Source organism: Nelusetta ayraudi, unplaced genomic scaffold (genome assembly GCF_046127955.1).
Source record: "Nelusetta ayraudi isolate G7.1 ecotype Tasmania unplaced genomic scaffold, CSIRO-AGI_Nayr_v1 ptg000015l, whole genome shotgun sequence".
Taxonomy (NCBI): domain Eukaryota; kingdom Metazoa; phylum Chordata; class Actinopteri; order Tetraodontiformes; family Monacanthidae; genus Nelusetta; species Nelusetta ayraudi.
In genome coordinates, this window is record NW_027466065.1 from 247,419 (window position 1) to 266,202 (window position 18,784).

Genomic DNA, 18,784 nt, shown 5'->3' on the forward strand with positions numbered 1-18,784 from the left:
CAAGAGTGTTCGACTCGCCGCAGATGCATCTGCAAAAAAATCTGGGTTCTTCTTTTTTTTTTTTTTTTTTTTTAGAAAATAAAGCAGAGTGGAGAACTAAGCAAGCCCTGCAAAATCTCTGAGGGAGAAGCAAGTGGAAAAATAGTTTGAAACTGCAGATGTTTTGCAGAGTTTTTAAATAAAAGGTCGACATAGGTTTTTTGCATATCGCAACTTGAAAGTTTGATTTTAGTTAAAACAAAGCAAATTGTTTGTTTTCTTTTTAGATGTGTTTTTTTTTTTCTGCACTTACTGTCTCCATCGGCGAACTGCAGGGCAGCGACGCCGGCGCCCTGCACGCGCTCCGCCTGCAGCGCGATGTCGTTCTCCAGCAGGGCGTGCTTCTGCAGCAGGTCCTCCACCTCCAGCAGGTGCTTCCCAAAGTCGGGCGACAGGAGCCGAGCCTGGAGACGCGCAAAAAAAAAAAAGAGCCGAGCCATGAGTCCAAACGCTCGACGGGTCTTCCGAGGTCCCTCCACCCGTGCGTTCGCTACCTTCATGTCGTCCATCCAGCTGATGATGTGCAGCATCTCCTGGAAGATCCTCTGCAGCGTCAGGTTCTTGTGCAGGCGTCCGCGCCGCGCCTTCAGCAGCTCCTGCAGGTAGTCCCACAGACGCAGCACGTTGTCCTTGCGCACGTCGATCCGCTTGGCGTCGTGGTAACGCTCGGCCTCCAGCTCCTTGGAGATGTCCACCAGCGACTGGACGCGCTCCTCGTAGGCGGCGATGTCCGTCTCGATGGCGTCGTGCTTCTTCTTGGCCGCCTCCACCGCCGGCAGGTCGTAGCCAAAGTTGTCCTGGAGGTCAGAGGGAGAAGAGTCGCTGTCACGTCTTCCCAATCCTCTTTAGCGGAGGAACATTTACAGTAGTGCATGTCTAAGTAATGTGTATATAAAATGTATTTATACATATATACATATATATATATATATATATATATATATGTATATGTATATATATATATATGTTTTTGTATACATATGTATGTATGTATGTATGTATGTATGTATATACTGTATATGTGATATATATGTATATCACATATACACCTGATATATGTGTATATATATGTGTGTGTGTATATATATATATATATATATATATACACATACACATATATGTGTGTGTACATATATATATATACACACACACATATTTTTAGATAGTTACTTGTTTCTGGAGCTGCAACAATTTGGATAAAAAAATAAATGTTTTGACTCCAGCATCTATTTAACATTTATTAACATCTTTTTTCAAGTCTTTGTAGGCACACTGCTGCCACCTAAAGGTGAGTGAGAAAGCTAGAAACAATTAGAAACTATTGAAGGAGCTGTGCATGTGATGTCACCCTCATGTAACGCCAGAGTATCCGAGTGAAGATATAAATAGTAAAGAAGTGATCAACGACTTATTAAAAAAAAAAAACTACAAATTAAAAAAAAAATGGTTCTTTACGCACTTCATTACTTATCGTGACATCTTTTTCTGAATGCAAGTGAATATTTTTTCGCGTCGCCGCACACATATGCCACAAGATCATTTAACTTGCGAGTCTGAGTCACAAAATCTTTTTTGTGTTTTTGTGTGTGTGTGTGTGTGTGTGTGTGTGTGTGCACGGTGCGTCACCTGAGCCACCAGCCGCTGGTTCTCCAGCAGCCACGTCTCCCTCATGGCGGCCTTGCGGTCGAACCTGCGCGCCATCTGCTCCAGCTTCTCCTGCCTGATCAGCTCGTCCCGCAGGACGCGCTCCCGCTCGTGCTCCGCCTTCTCCAGACGCTCCCAGGCCTGGGTGGGTGGAGGAGGAGGAGGAGGAGGAGGAGGAGTGGGAGAAAGATGAGGAAGAGGAGGAAGAGGAGCAATGACACATTCAAACTTTGCCTGCAGAGTCAAGTGCGATTGGAGGAGAGCTCCTGATGTGGTTGGATGAGCGGCTGGAGGAGGAGTTTACTGGTTTGCTCTTGCAGTCAGTGACAAGACTGGTCAAGTCAAACAGGTTGAGATGAAATCTTCCCATTGTCCCACTTACCTTGTTGATGTCGGCGACCAGGACGCCCTCCTTGGGCGTGTACACCCTCTGGTTGTTGGCCCTCATGCGACTCTGGATGGTGAACAGCAGCACCTCCAGGTTGCCCTTCTCCTGGAACCTGAGCAGAGAGAGCAGAGAGGAAACAACAACGCAAACATCTCAATCTAGCAGCGTTCTGGAGGAGTGTGCGTGTGTGGGGGGGGGGGGCGCTCTTCCACTAGACTCACTTGGGCGGCTTCTCCACGGTTCTGTAGGTGTTGAAGGCCTGGAGCTGCTGCTGGACGCCGCTCAGCGAGTTGGCCAGCTTGCGGTTTTTGAGCACCACGATGGTCTGCTCGATCCAGGTCAGCAGGTCCGACGCCAGGCTCTCGTACTTGTCGATCATCTTCTTCGTCTCGATGGCCTGGTCCAGCACCTGAGAGAGGAAGAGGAGGAGGAGGAGGAAGAAGAGGAGGACGCCGGAGAGCGCGTGAGGGAGGTGGACTTAGAGGAACTAAAAAAAAGAAAAGCTAAAAGAAAACCAAAAACCGCCAGCTGAGACGCTCTTCCTCCTCCTCCTCCCTCCTCCACCTCCTCCCCCTCCTCCTTCTTATCGCACCTTCCCGACTCGCTTGCCCTCCACGGCGAGCTGCTTCATCTTGGAGAAGTAGTGGTAGAATGCCACGACGTATGTGATGATGGACTTTTCATCCGGGTTCTCTGTGAACACGTCTACAAAAAAAGAGAACAGCACGCACATCAGCCCCGCCGCCGCCATCAAAGACGCTGCTGCGACGAGCCTTTTTCTTTCTTTTTTTTCTGTCGCCGCCGTAGCCGCTCCACTCGCCTTCGGGATCCAGGAGTTTGGTCACGCCCAGCTGCTGCTCCGCTACGTTGAAGGCGTTTTGGAGGTTGTGAGTGGGGTTGGACTTCTTCAGAGTCTTATAATCCACCAGATCGGGCCTGAAATCGACAGAGGCGGCGAAGGGCAAAGATTTAATGGGGAAAAAAAAAAAAAAAAAAAAGGGGGGGGAGGAAAAAAGACGGCAGACGGCTGAGGGGCAGACGAGTGTTTACAGCTCGTCCTGCTTTTATCAAGAGCTCCGTCTCTGCTCACCGGTGTTTGTGTATGAGGGCGTTGAAGGCCATGCCGTCTTTCCAGCTGGTGGTGAAGTTGGTGATGTTGATGGAGGGATACCTGCAGGACGAGAGCCGGGGGCCACTGTTAGCACTGTGGTGAATGGAACAACTGGAGAAATGATCATTAAATAGCATAAACAGTTTTTAATAGAATAGAATAAAACTTTATTGATCTTCCAAGGAGGAAATTCATGTTGTTACAGCAGCAATGGAACACAAGACAGAACAATGTCAGTGTGTTACATTGCTGCAGTCCCCCTTGCGGAGATCAAAAAGTTTTTTTTCTATTCTATTCTATTCCATAAAAAAAAAATGTTCCAGTCATAATAAGACTTTGGGCAAAAATCTAACAGTTTATGTTTCTGGAGTCATTTAAACAAAATTAGATTTCTGTTAATAAAACAATACTAAGAATAAGAACAATGATACAATAATTAAAATAATGAAAATAAGAATTCCAGTTTTTCCAAGGTACTCCAACTGGGACGAGTTGGGAATTTTATTATCAGCATTATCGTGATATTTTTTTTTATGTCAGAGAGTTTTAAAGGCCTGCGGTTTTGCCACATGTTTAATGAAAAGTTAATATAGCAGGTAGAGTGAAAACAATTAGCAAAAAAAAAAACACTTAAGTGTCCATATAAAATATGTATACATTTACTAAGCAGTGCCAAATATTTTTATTTAACAAAATATTCCTGGCATCTGCACATGAAGAGTGATGTTTTCTGCTTTGTTTTCTTGTTTTTTTTTTTGGTCCAGCTGTGTGAAACTAGAGGGCACGCACGTCCCCGCACTGACCCGGCAGTCTTCATCTGGCACCACAGAAGAAGAGCGTCCTTCGCCGAGCGCGTCTCCTTCTGGTCGGCCTGGCCCGTTTCCACCACGATGTCCTGGATCTGAGGAGGATCAGCGAGACACAGCTGGCTGCTTAGCAACACAAGGTGACTGAAGACCACCAGAAACACCAAAAATTCACTCAGCTGGAGGGTTGTTGTTTTTTTGTTTTTTTTCAGATGCTCCCTGTGGAAAACATTTTCCATTTTGCAGGAATATTAGGGATATATTTGTTCTGGGAAACATAACCAGGAGTAATATTAGATCAATATTAATATCCCGCTGCATCCTGGCCCGTCTAAACACGGCCTCCTGTTAGTACAAGGGCGGCTGGAAACTATTGAAGCTCCTATTTTTCCCACAGTGCCGCCCAGTAATTAGAGCAGCGGTGTGATATCAGAGACATGAACCCTGGGAGAGAACTAAATTTAGCCCGCTTTGGTTCTCCTTGGTTTAGAGAGTCAGACAGGAAGCAGTCAACTCCTTCCTTTCACTTTTTTTTTTGCGTTTTTTTTTTTTTTCCTTTTTCTTTTTTCTTTTCGGAGGAGGGAGGGTTGAAAAGAGTGAATAATTCAGAGGGCCATATTGTTTGAACCGACGTCTAAAAATAACACTGTTGCTGTCAAATTAAAAATAAATATATGGCCCTACACACACACACACACGGTAACAAGATAAAAGGAGTCAAGCAGACGTGTCGTGATGCTGTGGATGTGACTCTAACAGCAGATAATAATGGCTGGAAGGTGAAATGCTGCACAGCCGGGAAAAGGTACAGGCTGCACATCTGAGTGTGGATGAAAAAAAAAAAATATTGCGTGACTTTACAACTGCGGCTGGAACACAAGAAGTCAAACAACGGTCATGTGGCGTACGAGCTCGAGGCACAACGCGATCACGAAGGACTCGTCGCACAAAGAAAATTTAAAGCCTAAAGCTAAACAACAACAGCAGGGGAGGTCAAAGCCACCGTGATCTTTTTAAATCCATAGAAACTAATTTAATTCAGGTCATATCTATCGAGAAAAACACCTTATTGGTGGAACATTGTGAAACGCTTGTCCTTGCCGTGTCAACAAGAGTAAAGACACCTCGGAAGGATGAGGTGAGGAACGCCCGGCCTACCTGGAAGCGGAGGATGATGGTCCAGATGAGGCCCAGGATGAGGCGGTGGTTGCCGTCCACGATGTCGTGGGAGCCCATGTTCTCCAGGTGGACCCGCTGCTCCTTGAGGAACTGCAGCGCCTTGTCCACGTTCTCCAGGCAGTGGATGCGCATCCGGCCTTTGGTGGGCTTGGGCTGAGCGACACGGACCAGGAAGGAGAAGGTTGAGGGCAGCCGCGCGATTTGCACGGATATCAAAGAGGGAGAGAAAACAGCTGCGTTTCCATTAGCCCTAGAACTGCACAAAACCTAAATATCGCAATAGAAAACTGGTAATGGAAACACCTGAACTTCCAAAAACCCCTCAAACATCGCTAAGAGGATTTGACGCTCTCATGAGGTGGTTTTTCAGACGTATCGTCTTAGAGGTATATCGCAACTTTTCTTTCTCGCATTTACACGTTACCACACTTAACGTACGGGGTCACATGACCGGTTCACGTCGAGTGAAAATGCTCCAAAGCGCAAAAATGTTTCGTACCTCCATCGTCCTCAAATCGAGGTCTCACAGGTCGAGATTTCACGAGAATTACGGCTAATGCGCTTCACACCATTCAGTGGAAACAGCTGCAAATCGCAATTGCACAAATTTTGGAAATATCGCCTTTATGTTGCGAAAAACCGTCATGGAAACGCAGCTAATGCTGATTGGCTTCCTACCAGGCGTTCTCCGGAGAGCACCTCCAGCAGCTTGATGAGCATGCGTCCATCGCGCAGGTCCAGGTAGAGGTCGGTGATGCGGCAGCCGACCCGCGACAGGATGGAGTTGACCCACTTGGTGAAGGTCTTCTTCTGAACCGCCTCGCGCTCATCTGGTGGTGGGAGCAGCAGAAAGTTCACGCCCGGTTTCATTAATCCTTATCGACGGCGGCTATCGAGCTCCGTCTGCAGCGAGGATCTCCGGAAAAAGCAGGACTTCATCGCATGCACTGCGTCGCAATTTCAAATCTCGCCGAGTTGATGAAACATGTAGATGTTGCAGAAGTTCCTTAAAAGCGTTTTTTTTTTTTTTTTTTAAGGTTTATTGGAAACAGCAAAAAAGAAAACAAGCTCTTCTCATCAGATGAAACTCGTGCACTTGAGGTCTACAGAACCAAAGGCCACAGAGACGACGACTTTAGCAGCTGCCACTAGATTTAAAACATCAGCAGTTCAGTTGCATCAAACTGGAATATTCTGCAAAACACACATCTTTCACACTGGCACGACTCCACCCACAAGACTCTGCAGGATAAAGTTCAGAATCGGTGTCGGCAGCCTCGCCGCTCGTGCACTGCAGCCTCGGCATCATAACGCCCAGCGCATTATGAAGCAAAACAACAACAATGGCGACGACAAATAACAAAGGAGGTCTCTGGGCAGAGGGCCGCGGGTGTGGGCGCTTCACGTTCCTCGGCCATCAGTCACGGAGAGGCGGGCGCCGCCCCCTCGGTGACGGCTCGCCATCGAAACCTTCAATTCACGCACGCACACAGCAGATGAGCCTCCTACGCACGCAGCGGTGAAAAATAAAAATAAAATAAAAATAACGCCTCCACATGGAAAGGATGGACTCTCGCTTGTGGAGAGTTCACAGTTAATCTCCCACCGTATGACACCTTTAAAAATCATACATCAGAGATGTGTGATGTGATAATAAATATGATTATTGTACAAGCTTGCAGGCTTTATTTCCCAATAATAAAAATAAAAGGGATATTGAGAGGAGTGTGTTGAAAAAATAGCAGTAATCAAGCAGCAGCAGCAGCAGCAGCTCCTGTTGGTTTGTAGTTCGGTGATTGAAGCTTGTTGCCAAAATTAGAATCGTGTGAATCAAGGATAAGAGAAGGACAAGCAGGAGGACAACAGCGACAGCACACACACACACACACGCGCACACACACACGCACTTACACACACACACACTCAGCCCCTTCGAGCGCATCAGGTCACAGTCTGGTGATGAGACGTTTCGCCCACGGCTCCGCTGTCCTGCTGACACACGTGACTTCCTCCCCGCCTGGCCGGCCGGCTTCCTGCCGTCTGCAGCCGGGGCCCCGTTTGTCTCCGAGCCGCCAAAATACGAGCGCAAACCCACTACGGAGCGCCAAAGGACTGCAGCCTAAACGAGCGGAGCAATGAATGATTCAGGGCCCCGAGGCAGCGGGGAGCAAGCAAGTAAAGTGCTAAAGGGCAGGAGTGGAGGGGGGGGGTTTAAGATTTGGGGTCGTGGTTTTTCACAAGGTGAACAGGAAGTGGAGACGAAGGGGGAACACAGAGAGGGTCCACCCACAGAGACCCAACCGGGAAAAAACAAGATCCCACGACGTGTTCAGCGTCGTCACAGTGGGAGAAATCAAAGCTGATTGTATGTGAAACGCAATGGCACAGAACAGAACAGTAAATAAATCATGCTACGCCTCTCCACAACTGAAGCACCTGACACAGCAACAACAACAACTGCAGGGATGTGAAGCTGACATCGGAAAACAGCATTAGCGGGACTTCCTGCAGAACTCGGCGCCACTTTCTCCACCCAGCAGGGATCTTAGGGAGAGGTGGGGGGGCGGAGGAGGAGGAGGAGGAGGAGGGAGAGTGCAGGGCAACTGAGGGAAGCCAGCGTCCAGAAGGTGCACGTGATTGTCCCGACATGGAGGCGTTCTGCTGGGAACCCCGGGAGGCGACGCAGGCTGCACATGATCCTGCAAGCAGGCAGGCAGGCAGGCATAGCCTGCAGCGGTGGAGGAGAGACATAACTCCTGCACCAAAATGCAGAGAGAGGGAGAGAGAGAGAGGGAGACAGAGTTGTCCAGGTTTTCGGGGGATTCTGAGCTCCTTTATTATCCTGCATTTGCATCAAAACAAGATGCAACCTCTCCCCCAAATCGCACCGCCGCCAAAACAAACCGGCTCCCTGCAGATGATCAGCGGCCTCCAGTGTGGCAGCATCAAGTCCATGAAGCAGTTCCACTCAACACCCACACACTGGAAGACTGCTGGCCGGCTGACTGTTTCTCTGACTTGAAGATTTTTTTTTCACCCCGGCTTCCCGCCTTATTTCTCCCTGCGCATCGGAACAAGCTAGCTTACTAAACATTCCTCTGTTTCACATGCCTTTTACTCCATAATCTCTCAGCCGCTCGCTGAGAGCTCCATGACTTATTCATGCTGATGGATTTTCCCTGTATGCAGCCTGATCCGTCCCTTGGTTGTTTTTTTTTTTCTTTGCTGTTTTTTCCCAGAGTCAGCTCCTGGGCTGGATGCTAGCCAGCCGCGGCGCACGCCTGAGTCATGCCACCGCTTAGCGCCACCTGCGTCCTGCAGCCCCAATACCGAAGCCTTCAAAGAGGAGGAGTCCCTCGGAGGGAGCAAACGCCTCCTCTTCTCGTTTTTTTGTTCACCCAAATTTAGCTCGTGCCAGGAGGAACGGCGTTGCGCCGCTGCATTCAACCGTGTTTGGTTCTCAATTGGACGCTTTGGAGACGAGGAATCAGGCGGAGAATAAAAAGGGGATCAGCAGAAGGCCGTTAACGTTGCTGCAAGGTCCTGGATCATAGCGAATTTCAGATCTTCATTTTGCATTTTAGACTTCAGGTTGGTAACAAAAGAAAACAACAATAAAGTCTATAGGATAGGGCACCATTAGCCCGCTGTTGACAGCCTGCCTTCATAAGAACGCTGGGCTTTTAGCTTCCTGCCTAAAAATAGATAAATAAATAAAAAAATGATGGATGGATTGCAGGTTCTTTTCTTCAAAAGAATCTCAAGCAACAACTCAGGCTGTCAGGGTGTAGCTGAGCAGCAGTGAGGTCAAAGGTCAAACAACCTTGACAGAGTCACAGCGGTGGTACGGAGCTACTGCTCTGCTCCACTTGATCGTCCCGGCCCGATTTCCTGGCACCACAAAATGGACTATAAAGAAATTACAAAAGAAAAACAACCCCAAACCTGCAATCAATAATCTCGGCTCCCACACATCCTCCTCCCTCTTTCTAAAGTTTGCAGCCTGACGTATCGTTTTCCTCTTCAGAAACCCGTCGATACCTGAATTTCTAGCTGAGGAAGGAGGGAAGAAAAAGAGAGAGAGAGAGAGAGAGAGAGAGAGAGAGAGAGAGAGAGAGAGAGCGCATGTTTCCGTCTCCTCCATTTCCATCCACTCACTAATGCACTGCTGTCATCGGGGAGTTGGATCGCACAGCGCAAGCTAACAAGAATCCACAGTGACGGCAGACCTTGCTCTTAAAACCTTAATAACCAGGGCCGGGAAAAGTTAGCGGGGGTTTTTTCTTTTTTTAACTCGGCCAGTGCAGTCATTCAAGAAAAACGGGGCAGCTGGGATGAAAACTTGCTGATGGTTTTTGCTCTTGGCTCCTGAGAAAGAAAGAAAGAAAGAAAGAAAGAAGGAGAGAAGGAAACGCTGGGGAAAGTCGATGAGGGCGAATGATTTGGGAGAAAACTGAGCGGGAATGAGAGACTGAATGGCTTTCGGAGGAGGGGTGAAATAAAAAAGAAAACACATCTGAACCTTTTTAGGGAGTTTTCGCCCATCAATTATTCAGCGGCAAGCCAGTGAACAATTGGGGCAAAGCCACGGCCTCCCTGAAAATAAATAAATTACAACCGTGTACGTTTGATAAAAATAAAAGAGTCGCCGGAGCTCAGAGCTTCCGTCCGCCTCTGTCGTCCGCTCGCTTCCGTCCTCCTCGCAGCGGGACGCTTGCTGACATCACCATCCCCAACTTCCCCCTCCGCCCCCCCGACCGCCCCTATCAGGGTGTCCCGGCCTCCACACACACACACACACACACACACACACACTCACAGAGCTCCCTCCGCTGCTGTACCTTGCAGCTGCCTGAAGCGTCCGTCCAGGATGGAGTTGAAGTAGATGTTGGAGGTGCTGTAGCTCAGCCAGCGAGCCCGCCTCATACTTTTGGCAGAGGCGGAAGAGGTGGTGGTGGTGGTGGAGGTGGAGGAGGAGGGGGAGCGGGAGGGGGGATGGTGGAGGGCGGCGGGGGAAGGGGAGGGGGCCAGGAGGGCGGGGTGGTTGAGGTGAGCGGGCCGCCGCTGCTGCTGCTGCTGCTGCTGCTGGCGGTGGCGGCGGCGGGGCGTGCAGGACGAGGACGAGGAGGACGAGGAGGAGAAGGGGGAGAGCGCGGCGTTGGGGGAGGGGGAGGAAAGGGAGGTGGGTGAGAGGGCGTGGGAGGGCGCCGCTCCGGCCGGGACGTGCAGGAGGGTCCCGTTCCGCTCCGGGTGGTGCTGAGGCTCCTGCTGCTTGCCGCCGCCGCCGCCCTTGGCCGACTTCCTGCCGTCGGGTCGGGGGGCCCGGTGCACCGCTGGGCTGCTCCTGCTGCGGCTGCTCATGCCGCCCACCCGGGCGGGGGTCTCCTTCTCCAGCAGGGCGTACGGCTGGCGGGTGGTGGCGGCGGCGGCGGCGGCGGCGCTCTCCCTGGACCTCAGGCTGATCTTGACCTCTCTGAGCCGCGGCTGACCCAGAGGGGCAGCGGGCAGCAGGCACGGGCTGCTCATCTCGACTCCCCTCCTCCTCCACCTCCTCCAACACCAACACCAACACCGGCAGTGCTAGTCCTCCTCCCAAGGGAACTCAAGAAGATGTAGAAGAAGTAGAAGAAGAAGACAGAGGCTGGAGCCAGCAGAGAAGCTCCACGTCTGTCCTCTCCTCTGTCTCTCGGCTCTCTGTCCTCCTTTCCGGATCCCTCCCGTGCTCAGTCCTCCCTCCCTCCCTCCCTCCCTCCCGCTCACTCTCTCCTCCCATGATGCCGTGCTCCACTCTCAGACAGCCTCCGTGTGAAACCCCCTCTTTCTTTCTTTCCTTCTTTCTTTCTTTCTTCCATCCATGCATACGTTATGTCTCGGGCTCCGGCACGCTCGTGACGATGCTCGAACGTGCATCCGGAAGCTCCTCCGTGGTGTTTTTTTGTTTGGGTTTTTTTTTATATTTCAGGAGAGGTGTCAGGAGCTGGATGACCGAAACACGCTGCCAGCTGCTTATTTCTGACTTTGCAGGCTGTGAATCAGCAAGCGGGCGTCTTTCAGGAGCTTCCTCCGCTCCTCCGCGCCGCCATCGCTCGGCTTCTCTGACAGGAAACAGTGATTACATTACAGGAGCATCAGTGCAGCGGCACGCTAACACAATATCTCACACACAGGTACACACACACACACAGACATACACACTAGCTCACTAGCATCCTTCATCACTTAAAGAGGCAGCAGGAGAAGTAGCTGCGAGACATCGAGTTGGGCCGACAGTCAAATCACTCGTCTTGACTCGTCAAAACTGGGAATCTTCCTGGCTCCAAACTGAAGGGGAAGTGCAGAATCACCTCAGCACACACGACCCCAAGTCCCAACTAACCTGGGCAACAGCCTTGTGACTTCATGTGGAAAACTGCAGGCTGGATGAAGCTCCCTTTCGAGGAAGGTCTTCAGCCCCTCTGTGACGTTTGCCACCAGGGAGAGCTAGCCTGTTAGCATGGCTAGCCATACTGCAAGCTACGCTTTTTAACCCGACATGGTCGCAGATTAGAGGAAGCCGACTGGCTACGCTTGAAGATTTTTGGTCTTTCAGTCACGACAGATTGGCAGTTTGCCGGCTTTCGATTGGTGGGGGAGAAATACACGGCGTCCCAAAAAAATTTACATTTTAAAAGTAATTATCTTGAAAACTACCAAGTTCAGCTCAATGAAATTGAACAGTTTAGGTGTCGAACATCATGAGTTTATTATGGGACTGATTTCATAAGTGTTCAATATGTGCACTGCCTGTGACATGGAACACGTCAACTGGGTGAACGGCATGGCTCAACTTGAAGACAGAAGAAAAATAAAAAATTAATAAATATAAAATCATGATCTGCTCCTACACATTCTGTGAACTGGAAAAATTATTGGCCTGCGAAATGATGTCAAATGTTTCGTATTTCCTTCAATACGAAAAACAGGAGCTTTTTTCAGCTCAAGTTCGGTTTGCGGCGTCTGAAAGTCAACGTGACTTTCAAACGCGGTAGCAGAGTGACGGCGTCCGACTCAGCACACGGATGAATTCATCTTCCAATCACCCCCCCCACCCCACCCGACCCCCCACCTGACCTTCGTCGTGTCCACGGCACTGCAGAAATGAACTGTGTGGCCCTTCTTCTCCCCTTTCCTCTGTCATGCTTCTCTTCAACACACACACACATACACACAAGCTATTTTCAACCCCGCCTCACTACCCCCAGCAGCAGCAGCAGCAGCAGCAGCAGCCGCCCCGCAGGTGGGTCACGGCTCGCCAGCTTAGCCAGAAATGCCAGAGATGTGAGCTATGGGAGAGGAGGCGGCCAGGGGTGGAGGCGGGTTGAGGAGGGTGATGGGGGCGGGGCAGTGTTGGTGGGGTTGGGGGCAGCTGTCCAGATCGGTCAGACGCTGAGCATTCTGGGAATGTGCAAGTGATCCCACATCCTTGCAGAGGGTTGCAGGGCGGTGTCAGGGCCCCAGCTGTTGAGGGCGTGTATTGTGTGTGTGTGTGTGTGTGTGTGTGTGTGTGTGCGTGTGTGAGACAACCCCGAAAAGCATGCAAGCACGCACGCATGCACACTTGCTGCAACTCTGCAGAGCCCCCGTTTGACATCTTCTGCAGCTAAATAACGGAGACGGCGGCAGTTTGGACCAGCACTTTGTTTCCGAGCTGCATCCTTTTGAAACCTCGCCAGAGACAAACACACACACACACACACGTATGCACACTGGCGCGCGCAGGCGCACGTGTCCGTTATAGCTCACCCTCTCTGCCCTTCACACCCCCACCCCCACCCCCAAAAGAAACGACCGCCATCTGAAAAATGTGCGGCGGCGGCGGCGTCCGGCCCGGCGCTCACCTGCCAGGGCCTTGATGCGCGAGCGCTCAAACAGGCGCGCCGAGCTGTTGTCGTTGTCGAGCTCCTCGTCCAAGAGGTCGAAGCGCGTGTTGACGTTGCTGTACTGCTGCGTGATCTCCGCGTTGTCAAAGTCGGTGGTGGACGTCATGGCGGCGGCGGCGGTGGCGCTCCGGCGTGCGGGGGAGGGCAGGAAACGGGAGGGTGAGGGAGGAGAGAGTGGAGGTCAGAGCCTGGATGAAGACAGACAGACAGACAGACAGACGCGAGGTTCAAAAGATCACTCCTGAGACTTCTGCACCCAACGGTGATTTGCAAAGATAATTCCAAACGTCTCTGATACGAAACCCGAATGTGCATCTTCACATCCTGCAGAGAGCCCATGTGACGCAACGTTTCCGACTTACTTCAAAGTTTGTTTGTTTTTTCGACTTCCAGCCTCTCTTGACTCTTGCGTACGGAACAGAATTAGGACCGCAAGAAGAGAAAAAAAAAATAAGACAGATTTTTCTTTTTTTCAAGTTTCCAATTGGAGAATAAAGTCGAAACTTCAAGATTGAAGTCGACGTTTCGAAAACAAAGTCGACGTAAAAAAGACGAAATTTCGTGAATAAAATCGAAATTTTGCAATTAATGTCAAAGTGAAGTAAGTCAAAATGTCGAGAATAAAGTCGAAAGGCTCTGCACGCAAGTCTAGTGGACTTACTTCCCTTTTTGCCAGTTTCCTGATTACTGTGTGTGAACCTTGTGGGATACACCTGTTCTCTGTAGTTAACTTTTAACTGTGGGTAACTGGGTTAATCCACCATCCATCCAGTCATCCAGACTTAATCCACAAAATGTCATCTTATTTACATCGACTTTTTCACGAAATCCCGACTTATTCACAAAATTTCAACTTAAAACTGGAAATGAAAACTTATACACAAATCTCCTTCCTGCAATATTTTTCTCTTCCTGGGGCCCTAATCCTCTTTCGTACTCGTCTGTCTGACGTCCGGGCTGAGGGAGGTGAAAAACTTTCTAAACAGCACATGGTACAGGAATCTTAAAACAAGAGCCTGGACACGGAAAAACATTCCAGCAGGCAGCGAGGGTTTACAGGTCTGTCAGGGTTCAAATGTAAATATAGGGACGAGCCGGCGGAGCCGCTGTGAAGATCCTGGGTCCAGGATGGGGCCAACCAGACAAAGATTTTGAGTGTTTTTCCACGAACAAAGGAACCAAGGGTCCAACAGTTTATTTGTGATACCAGTAGAAAAGGCCACGGGTTTACCGACATCATAACATTTCACACTATTGGGTTTTTATTTGAGTTGCTGAGCGAGAGAATGACATCATCGTGGCATGTTTTCTCAAAGGCTTCGGTGTGAACTGGAGGCCTGTGCTGGGAAAAAAAAACAACTCAATATTCTCCTCAAAATTAGGCCCCAATACCTATTAACACCTAATTATATATATTTATATATGCAAGAAAAAAGTCATAATTGTCCTAGTGAATATGTCAAATAGCCCCTCCCCTCTAACCCCCAACCTCGTGTCCGTGTGATCTCGACCGCTCGTCACAATCTCCATTTTGTGCGCGTCGTGTGGCCCGAGTGTGGAATGGCGGGCTGAAGGGTAAACCGCTCAGATAGCTCTATCTGCTAGCCGCATAGCTCTCTTATCAAAGCCTCACACAAGGAGGTGGTTGGGGGGGGGACCCCTCTGAACGGCGACCACGCCCCCTTCCTCCAACCCTCAACTTTGAATGTTGAGGCCTGATGTGCCAGCTGAGGGATCGTGCATTTTGATTGGTGGAAATTCTTTCTTTTTTTCTTTTTCTTATTTTTTAAAGAAAAGAGCGCGCAGAGAACATCGAGACAGAGGGAAATTAAAATTGAATTTAAAAAAGGGGCGGAGCCCAAATGTGGTTGGCTCAGAAGACCAGCAAAGCTGCTGTCAGCTATTTATCATTGCAGACTCTGAAGAAGAAGAAGAAGAAGAAGAAGAAGAAGAAGAAGAAGCCTTTTCAAATCTTAATTTTTTTATCCCGGACACCAGTGGAGCATCTCGACACAGCCAGCTGTCAAATAAGCAGCAGAAAACAGGAGATTTAGCCCTCTGTTTACAGCATCCTACAAAAAACGCTGGTTTTCAGTCTACTAATAAAATTGGGGATTTGTTTGGAAGAAGAAAAGAAAACAAGCCGGGCCCAGAGGGCGGAGCCAACGCCTGGCTATGAGGGTATTAGTCCCGTTTGTGACATCACAGAGGGCCGATATCTTTAAACTCACTCGCACCCTTTTCTGAAAGGCGGAGCAGGAAAGAAAAACAAAGTTTCTTTTGTTAAAATAATGCAAATCTCGCCAAGCACTTCTGCCTAAATTAAGAAAAACAACGCGACGCTTTGAGAACTGCACTGAACACGTCTCTGTAGAGAAGAGCACTTTAAAACTGTCTGCGCTCCAGTTCTCACACCTGCTGCTGCTGCTGCTGCTGCTGACGGCGGCGGCGCCGTCCTGCGTGTACCCAGTAATATCAGCACTCCGCAGGCGGCCGATAGCGGTGGTGGGGAAGCTCCACCCCATCGCCGGGGATCCCCTTATCGTCCCTCGCACACACACGCACACAACCTGGACACGAGCACACACCAGTGAGCAAACCCTCCTATGAAGAAAAAAAAAAAAAAAAAAAAAATGACCATCTGCTCTCTCAACATCGGCGGCCAGACGTTGAAAGCCAACACGTCCACGGTTTCACACAGGAAAAACTAAGTAGTGAATGAAGGAGCTCTGCCCGAAGTCCGTGGAGGGCGAAAGGTCGTTTCTCCGATGAGAAAACGGCCATCGCGAGTGACCTTTCACCCTCCACTGGCTGTGGTGGCATACAAATATTTCCTTCTTTATTCCAGAGGGGGCAGCACTGGATTAACCGTCGCCGTTACAGAGGGCTGATTTCCCCAGAACTGGGGGATTTGAGGAAGAAAAAATAAAAAGTGGATGGACTCCACTTTATCTCGAGGGAGTTGGCCGATCGACCGGGCGGGAGACAACGGAGTATTATGGTCTGTCGGCTCAAAGTGAGTCCAGCATGATGCTGGAGCTCTAAGAACGACACAGGCCTCAAACTTATGACTGTGGGTTATTTCACTCGGAACCCAAGAGAAGCTGTTGAACTTGTTATGAATAGCGATGATGGCAGCGCCACACAATGATCCGCCGCTCAGTCACAGTGAACAAATAAGTGGCCGATGATTGAAAAAAAAAAACAACTTGTGGTTATTCAGCTGAATGCTAGATGCAAAGTAAAAAAAAATAAAAAAAGAACAACGGCGGCAAACAGCACGTTGCACTACGACTGGAAACACAACAATCCGGTATGATACCAAATGCCACACAACACAATACAGTATCAACAACTCATAAGACACATTACAGTCCCATGTGATGCACTACACGTTCCTTCCCGGTGAGGAAATTCCTTCCTTTCTTTCTTTCTTGTTTTTTTTTACCCCATGTGCGACACACAAATCACCAATTTGTCCAAAGTTGACACAAAGTCAATGCAGTTGACATTTCTCGGCTGTTATCATGACACCCGGCCTCCAACGGCCGCTTTCACACACAACTCAATCAGTGTTAACATTTACATCCGACCAACGACGCTGCTGGGCTGCTGCCAAATCTGTGAAAAAAAAAGAAAAAGAAGAAAAAAACACAGCAGAAATGTCGGGCGGGATGATTAAAGTGTCGGCCGGAATCCCTCCAGACGGACGAAGAGCCGCCCGACCCCGAGAGAAGAAAAACACAGAACGCGTATTACTAATCAAAGCCCGTGTCGCATTACCACAGCGGGAGATGAGGTTCTGTTTTTTGGGAGTCTGTTGGAGAAGTGTTACAAAGAAAGGAGAGAGAAAAAAAACTAGTGAAAGGTGTGAATTAGCTTCTTTTTTTCCTCTCTTCTTTTTTTTTTTTTTTTTTTTTTCACATTTGTTTACTCTCCCAGATTTGCTGAGCACAAAACATTTTCCTGTTACTCGAGTGTGAAAAAAAAACATCGGCAACTGACAGCGAGCGCTCTCTGCTGTGAAATGAACTTGTGTGCACAATGCGAAGAATCCAGTGAGCACCTGAGCTGAGCAGAGAGACCGGAGAGCAGGAAGTGACCTCGCCGCCGATGCACTCTGGCAAACGGGGGGGAAAAAAAAAGCACATTAGCGGGCCGGGGTATAGAGCTGAGAGGATGAAATGAGAGATGGGTGTGGTCAAGACATCCATGAAATGTGTGAGTGTGTGTGTGTGTGTGTGTGTGTGTTTGTGTGCGCGCGCAAGTGTGTCGGGCATAAATCCCAAACATAAACACAAAGTAGACGGAGAATCAATACGGGGGAAGATTCCATCTCGGGCTGCCAATAGCAACATGACGCATGTAGTGGTGGTGTGTTTAAGCGACACTCTGCGCTCTGCATAATCCATACTGTGTGTGTGCACCGATTGTTGCACACAGGATGCACGAGACGAGCGGCTGCTGGCTGGAGGCTGAGGCCGATGTGCCTTTACCCCGAGGAGAGGAGAAGGAAACACTCTCTTGTCCTTTTAAGGGGAGCGCGGAGGCCACACTGGGCGAAGGGTCATATATTTATTTATTTTCCAAGTCGCCAGACTGCATTGCGTCACAGATGAAAGAGAGAGTGGCTCTACAGCTTTTGTATTTCGTTTTTTCTCCTCAAGGAATGTGGCAAGGGTAAAATTTCAATACCACAGACGTGGTTGATTGTTGCCACTGTTTATCTCGGCTCTGACCCGTGACGACGACAAGCCCTACACTCACACGCTAACTACGTGTTGGGATGTGAACGATTCAAATTGAAGAAAAGTGAATAAATAAAGTTAGAGTCCAAAGCTGCACCGAGACGCAGGGAGTGCAATGACCATAAAACTGTCAATAATAATAATAACAACAACAACAACAGCTAAGAGCAACTTTGCAATGTGAACAGAGAACACTGAAATCAATACAACAAAGTAAAGAAACAAGTGGAATACGATGGATTTAATGAAAGAAAAATTAATTATATCCCTGAAAGTCTTTAAAAGGGCCGTGTTGGGGGCCGCAAACCTCACTCGGGAATAAACTCAAGAGGACAGAGAGAGAGAGAGAATAACACACGCATGTGTAAAAGTATGCGGCCCGCTTTTTTCTTTTTTTTTTTACACATTAGAGCAAATCTGAGATATCTGCCAATTTCCTGAAGGTTTGTGAGGTTCACAACGTTTTAGTCGCGGTTAAACAAACAGATTAACGCAACAAAACAAAGAAACAACCCCGAAGTCGTTTGAGAACAATGTCGCAAATTTATTAGCTTATTATTATTATTATTATTATTATTATTATTATTAACTAGCTCATTATTGACACAACTAATTGACTGAAGACAGCGAACAGTGTCAGATGTGCCAAGAAAGACAGGAACTGTTGATAAGGGTTAGGGGTTCTTAGGTGCCTCTTCTACTGTGGAAAAGTCGCCCAAACACTTCATCATCATCATCATCATCATCATCATCATGAAACTTTCTTTTGCACCGAGTCCGCGCCGTGTGACGTCACCGAACGCTCATTCATGGTGAGGCCTGGAGATTAAACTGATAACCGGGGGAAGGACGGGGGACCCTCCCGGACGTCAGCGGGTTTGCGTCAAAATGTATGCGCAATAAAGTTAATTCAACTCAACTGATTACTCCGGTTTTTCTGCTCCCCTGCC

At 49.0% G+C, this 18,784-nt stretch overlaps 1 protein-coding gene across 4 annotated transcripts in view; it reads right to left on the reverse strand.

The window, feature by feature from the left end:
- The window catches only part of sptb (spectrin, beta, erythrocytic), a 38,449-nt gene that overhangs the window by 19,180 nt on the left and 485 nt on the right, over positions 1-18,784 (reverse strand). For 2 of the 4 annotated variants that reach the window (XM_076023151.1, XM_076023153.1), the window contains exons 2-13: positions 13,045-13,274; positions 5,846-5,997; positions 5,147-5,320; positions 3,986-4,083; positions 3,162-3,242; positions 2,892-3,007; positions 2,664-2,776; positions 2,293-2,480; positions 2,066-2,183; positions 1,666-1,824; positions 534-836; positions 293-443 (exon numbers count right to left, since the gene is read on the reverse strand). In XM_076023151.1, coding sequence (XP_075879266.1) covers positions 293-443; positions 534-836; positions 1,666-1,824; positions 2,066-2,183; positions 2,293-2,480; positions 2,664-2,776; positions 2,892-3,007; positions 3,162-3,242; positions 3,986-4,083; positions 5,147-5,320; positions 5,846-5,997; positions 13,045-13,192 — 1,801 coding nt within the window. In that variant the 5' untranslated portion in view covers positions 13,193-13,274. Of the gene's footprint in view, positions 1-292; positions 444-533; positions 837-1,665; positions 1,825-2,065; positions 2,184-2,292; positions 2,481-2,663; positions 2,777-2,891; positions 3,008-3,161; positions 3,243-3,985; positions 4,084-5,146; positions 5,321-5,845; positions 5,998-10,008; positions 10,848-13,044; positions 13,275-17,152; positions 17,207-18,784 lie in introns of those variants that run through there. The other 2 variants (XM_076023152.1, XM_076023154.1) reach the window with 2 other exon arrangements.